General features: G+C 43.8%; 1 protein-coding gene across 1 annotated transcript; it reads right to left on the reverse strand.

Annotated features, from left to right (window-relative positions):
- Nucleotides 1-983: 983 nt before the first annotated feature.
- On the reverse strand, nucleotides 984-5,942 carry col10a1a (collagen, type X, alpha 1a). Its single transcript, XM_084044278.1, has 3 exons — nucleotides 5,804-5,942; nucleotides 5,067-5,211; nucleotides 984-2,820 (listed from the first exon to the last, which is right to left on the reverse strand). Exons 2-3 carry the CDS (start codon nucleotides 5,194-5,196, stop codon nucleotides 986-988), a joined length of 1,965 nt encoding a protein of 654 aa, XP_083900404.1. The 5' UTR covers nucleotides 5,197-5,211; nucleotides 5,804-5,942; the 3' UTR covers nucleotides 984-985.
- Between the last annotated feature and the right edge of the window lie 750 nt (nucleotides 5,943-6,692).

Below are 6,692 nucleotides of genomic sequence, written 5' to 3' on the forward strand. Positions count from 1 at the left end.
TTTAAATAATAATAATTATTGACAAACTTTAGGAAACAAAAAACAAAGGGATATTCACTCGCGACCCACAAAAATGTATCCGCGACCCACAAATGGGTGCCGACCCACTGTTTGGGAAACAGTGCCTTAGAGGATGTGTTATCTGGTATTGTGCATGGAATGCTACAACTTTGGATTGAAATTTGGCTTGTGCTGTATGCCACACAAAATACCTTGCTTTCAATTGTCACTGGACATCATCAGATAAATGTGTTGACAAAGTAATGCACTTTTCCAATACAACATTCAACTTTGAAGTGATTTGTCAATAACAATGAATATGTTCAGGACTAATACAGTAATCTTTAGGGAAAACTCAGACAAAAAAAATATTTGGTTGGACATGTTTTATTTTGGTCATTATACTTTACATGACATAAGGCATAGTTAGGGTACAACAATGTTGGTAAACAGTTTGTATTGGCATAACAGTATTGTTGGTGCCTTGTATCCTTAAAATGGTCAATTTGACCATTACTGTTTCACAATATTCAAGTCACATACAACGACAACAGGTACAACATGTTGCACAGAAAGTATTTGTGTACTTTTAATAAGATTATTGGTCACCAAAAAAAAGGTTGTACAAAAAACAGACAAACACAAAAATAAGAATCACCAGTTGAAATCAGTAAAAAAAAGAGTGGAAAATATTTTTTCCGGACACAACACAGTTATAACACCTCAAATTTCACATGCTGTCTCCATTACTGGTAACTTTGTGGATTGCTTTCCCATCCCTGATAACCTGTTTTCATAAATTAGATTTCCTTCCTCTAAGCACCCATTTCCTGTATTTTTCAAGTCGAGATGCTATCATTCCTCAAAGAAGATAGTGAACTGCCTGTCTGTGTTTGACTGAGGAAAAACTAACAGGGAGTTTACTGTCGTTTGAGAAATAGATGGCAAATTTTGTTGTGTGGGTTTTGAGTTTTCTGACACCCTATCACGTTGAGGCAATAAGGAAGCCAGAGAAAGAGCAGTGGACATTCTCGGCAGCGAAGACGCCATTGGCCTCCTCATCAGGGATCTGGAGGTAGACTGTGTCCTGCTCATCAAGCTGAAGGACAGCGCTACCGGACATCTGGTCCAGGAAGCCCTTGTTGTATTCATCATAGCTGAACATAACAGGCTGGCCGTTCTTGTACAGAGCCACCAGAGCGTGCGCTCCATTTACGTGGATGCTGTATGCAAAGTAGTAGACTCCAGGAACCTGGCAAGTGAACATGCCGGACTCAGCATCATAGTGATTCTCAGCGTTGTACACAACCTGGTCGAACTTAATGGGAGAACCAGCAGCAGGGTAGGGGGTGGCCAGGGAGACGGTGAAAGCAGACATGGGTGATTTGACCATGACCTCACCAACCCCCATGCTCTTCTCAAAAACGACCTCACCTGGGGCACCGGGTGGTCCTGGGGGACCGACTGGGCCTTGGGCTCCATCATTGCCATTGTCACCGGGCAGACCAGGGGGCCCCTGAGGTCCAGGGATGCCCTTGGCAGCCAAACCGACAGGGCCGGGAGTTCCAGGAAGACCTGGGTGTCCCTTCAGGCCAGGAGCACCGGCGGAGCCAGATGGACCACCAGGTCCTCTGGGACCAGGTGCGCCATCAGAGCCAGAAGTACCGGGCTCACCTGCACGGCCGGGAAGTCCCTTAGGCCCAGCGGGGCCGGGGATTCCTGAGGCACCTGGGATGCCATTGGCACCACTGTCACCTTTGTTGCCTGTAGCACCAGTGGCTCCTCTGGGGCCACTGGGACCAGCTGCACCTGGATAACCCTGCTTTCCTGGGAATCCCTGAGCTCCCTGATCTCCCTTGTATCCCTTAGGTCCCTGAGGTCCACTAGCACCTGCATCACCCTTATCGCCAGCAGGGCCGGTCGCACCTGTGAAACCTCTATGACCCTGAGGACCACCGGGACCCATGGGACCAGTGGCACCAGTGGCGCCAGTGTGTCCTGTCGCACCTTGCTCTCCCTTAATACCTGTGGCCCCTGGGGCACCTGTAAACCCTCTATCTCCCTTCTCTCCATTTGCACCTGGCTTGCCATATCCGGGGACTCCAGGGGCACCAGTGGCACCAGTTGGTCCCTGGTGGCCCTTGGGGCCAGATGGACCTGGCAGACCTGGGGCTCCATTCTCACCTGGCTTGCCTGACATACCTACACCTGGGGCACCAGTGTGACCCTTGAGCCCCTGTGGTCCCATGGCGCCAGTGGCACCATCCCTACCTGGGCTTCCTGACTTTCCTGGCTCACCTGGCATACCTGACTTTCCTGGCTTTCCTACTCCAGCCTGACCTGGGGCTCCAGTGGAGCCCATGGGTCCAACGGGTCCTGTCGCACCCTGAGCTCCGGGAATTCCCACCCCTCTATCACCCTTAGCCCCTGGCATGCCAGGCACACCTGGATGTCCCTTCAGACCGGTCTCACCCCTGGGTCCCATTGCTCCAGGCAGACCAGAAGCTCCAGACTTGCCAGTTGCAGAGAGGCCAGCAGGTCCGGGGCTTCCAGAAGATCCGGGCATTCCCCTGGGTCCCTGGGGGCCAGTGGCACCAGTGTCTCCCTTGTCACCGTGGGCTCCGGGGATGCCGGGTTTGCCAGGTCCACCTGGGGTTCCGGGCTTGCCAGCAATAGAGTGGCCAGGAGATCCTGGTTGTCCGGCGGGGCCCTGGGCTCCAGGTTGTCCAACAGCATCCTCACCTGGGGCACCAGGAGGGCCAGCGGGGCCCTCAGGGCCAGGCTCACCTGGGGCACCAGGCTCACCAGCAACTGAAACCACTGTGAAGAATAAAGCAAGAAGCTTCATCAGTACCTAACAAACATCCTACATGTGTTTAAAAGAATACTGAAACTGATTAATAAGAAAGGAGCCTAAAAATAATTAATTGCATTTTTGTTATTACTATGAAGGTACCATTGTATTAGATGATAATACATATTAAAATATATGTCTGATAATTGCATAGTACAGTAGCAGTGTTAAAACTAAACTAAACTACAATAATTGCTACAAAGCTATAATTTCATAACAGTACATTAAAATAGTATTGCATAACAGTAATGTAAGTAAAGTAATGTTTTTGTATTTGCATAATAACAGAGTTAAACAGATGACCCAAGTACATGTTTCCATCTCTGATGTATAATAGTCTCTTGTTTGACAGCCAGTGATATATTTTTAAACAGTGCAATTAAAAATGGAGGGCAGTACACAGTGTACAAACACTCACAATTACAAATCTGACTGAAGAAAAAGAGACTCACGTGTGTGTGTGTGTGTGTGTGTGTGTGTGTGTGTGTGTGTGTGTGTGTGTGTGTGTGTGTGTGTGTGTGTGTGTGTGTGTGTGTGTGTGTGTGTGTGTGTGTGTGTGTGTGTGTGTGTGTGTGTGTGTTTGTGTGTGTGGGGGGTGTATATGTGTGTAAAGCAGGATGATGTATGCTGAGTTTTTGCTACTGGAAATATAAACTAGCTCTGTCTGTTTTAATAACCAATTAAAGTTTTACTAGGTGTTGGATTAAAGTCAGACATATTGTTGAGTACTTGATCAAAGTTATCCTGCTACTAATCTACTGACAACTGCTTCAATATTTTGAAATGTGTAATTTTGTCTGCTGTTAACTGTAGTATCATATTTAATTTTAATATAGTTTTATAATATGGTGGTCAATGTTGTTTCAAGGAAACATCCAGGGTACTTGTTTGTAAAATACAGTCCAAATGAGAGGGAGACTTCTTTTATTTGCTGCCTTAATGTGGTCATACGCCTCAGAGTGTAAAAAGGCACTCCTTGGCCAACCAAAGCCTAGTTTGGATACAGCCAAACAGATGTTTCTACTTCAGAGTGAGGCGGGCACACCCAAACAAACCACACTTCTTGGGTGACTGACCTGTAATTGTCAGTATCACACTAAAAATAATTCAGCGAGAGGTACACATACACTGTGAAATCCTGAGTGTTCATTAAATATGAGAGTGTACACATGGAAGTAAATGGTCCATTTGGTTCCCTTTGTACACATTCTGGATTACAAAAGGATGAATGAACACAGAGGATTTTACTGGGTATTTCTTTTCAAATACAAAATGACATTAACTACATGTGCATGAAAGCAAGGCATGCACATTGGTACTGCATGCACCCTACACTGAAAAATGGAAAGTAGAGCTTTTGAATTCACATACAGAGAATTGAAAACACATGCAACACTGGTGTGCTTTTCCAGAGAGTCTCTATTTCAATGTTATTATAGAATGCCATCTATATTGCATTGAATTGCATCTATTTTATTACATAATATATAGCTAATGTGAGAGAATGCAAATAAAACATGCTGTTTTAAAGTCAAAATATACACTTAAATGAAGAATGTACACCCTACAGTATCAATATGAAAATACGCTACTTCTCATTGTGACTCAATGAGAAGTGGATGATAAAGTGAGTATATTGTACAATCCTCAAAATAACAAACTCAATGACAGTTAAATTAAAAAAGAAAATTGTTTAAACAGGATCTATAATATTATATGATATATATAATTAATCATATAATATTAATCATTTCACAATCCCAGACTGAAATGAGTGAATGTACAGTAAATCAGAATATTTAGTTTTAAAGAAAGAAATGACTGCAAGGTTGCATCTTCTATATTAAATAAAAGTTCCCTACACTGTAACACTGTTTTATGTTAATCTGCAGCCTAAAGCACTGTGTAATTGGACAAGTAGCCACACCCCTTTAGCCAATCAGAACACTGGATGGTTCAGGAGCAATTAAGAGCTCAAGTTTCAGAGTAGTAGGTTGCAGTGACCTGCCTCCATCTGGGTGTCTGCAGTGTTCCTAAATGCCAGAATAGAGATGCTAAAACACTCAGCTGAAGATCCAAAGGTAAGAGGCAAGATTGAGAAAGGTGGTGAATGAAATGCTTATCGCAAGTATGAAATATTGGAAAGGGGGCGGGGTAGAATGCTAAGCGGAAGTTCCATAGAAATTTTGAAAGAAAGTTTGGTGTTTCTTACCATGGCTTTTGACAGAGTAGGGCTGGTACTGGGGGGCGGCCTTCATAACCTTCTTCACCACATATCTCTCTCCATGAGCAGCAGTCAAGGCCACCAGGAGGAGGAGGATGCTTGCAACACGTACGTCCATTTTGAAAAGTCAAATCTGGGAAAAAAATAATTTTGAAGACATTCAGGATAACCAGTGGCTTAGAATGAGACGTGGGGAAAGTTTGTTTTAATTGTTGTACTTCTGAACACAGATCTACAGTTAATGCTGTTGTTCTTCAGTTCTTTAAAGCAATAGTACATTCTGATGTTCCAAGCTAGAAAAGTTTCTCAACATAAAAAGCTGAACGTGCAAATACATCATTGTGTGTTTTTTGTACAGTGCAAGTTCAAGAAGACCCAGCTGAGCTAGAGTAACAGGATTTCAATTTCAATGTTAGTTTTCTGTTGGAGCATCCTGGATCCTCTACAGGCACTTCAGCCTCTCCCAGCATCACCCACGCTGCTCAGTTGCAAACTGAGCAGCGTGGGAGATGCTGGGAGAGAGAGAGAGAGCTGAACAGTTCCACTAACTGTTAGTGGAACTGTTCAGCTCTTGAGTTAGAACAAGTCAAAATCAGCCCCACATCCCTGGCCTGAACGCTCTCCCATGGAACAGGAGCAAATCAAGGCCTAGGCAAGAGCCTGAATGTTGTCTATATTCCCCCAGAGATGGAGATGGTAGAGAGGAAGAGAAAAGGCAAACATACCAGCATCCAAGGGAGGGAAAAAAATGTCTTCTAGGCACCAGTGAGCTCCTGGTGCTTCTGTATATCCTTAGGGTAGGAGCAATACTTGGGATGTGCTGCCTCTTGGTACAATGATCTGGGTATTTATACTATATCTTCCCCTCGCATCATTAAAAAAAAGCCCCCACCACACAAGTACCTCCCTCCTCAAGAGCTCCAGTAGGCTGTAATTAGCAGACAGATCTGCCCAATGCAGGCATGTCACATCAGGGTGCCTCCATGCCTTGAATATCCAGACACATGATTAGCACTTTTTTCAGTCTTCTTCTGAAGTACAAAAAAATTACGTACATTTCACACCAAAATAGGTTACAAGAATAAAAACTTTGTTCAGCGGAGGAACATAAACTAAATATTTCCCTTCAAAAATACATTACTCTTACTATATTTGGTCATATGTTTACCTTTTCATTCATTTATCATGCATAAATGTATGAATATTTATTCAAACCCTCTATGTACCCGTATATCAACGGCAACAATATACAGAAAACAGGTCTAAATAAATAACACAGATTTTCTAGGGGCGCCTATAGTGCTTTACAAAGCTGCCATTGAGGATGTACAGGAATAGACTCATCTCCAAATCTCCTTTTAGCCTGCTGGCGTAGACCTGGTCTTAACCTTTCCTGACTGTCTGGACACCTTCCCCCCTGCCATGATAAGGTAAACAAGGGAAACTGTAGAGGCAAAAGCTGGTTATGGTCACACAGTAGTGTAGTAGTTCTCTTCCCCTCACAGGAGACTGTGTAAATCTATATCAAGTTTTAATCATTATGATGATTTTTCATCATTATTATATCTAGTGTTGGGTATCTACTGGAAAGTAAACACATTAATCATATTTAAG

Source organism: Gymnoscopelus microlampas (assembly GCF_963454915.1).
Source record: "Gymnoscopelus microlampas genome assembly, chromosome: 20".
NCBI lineage: Eukaryota > Metazoa > Chordata > Actinopteri > Myctophiformes > Myctophidae > Gymnoscopelus > Gymnoscopelus microlampas.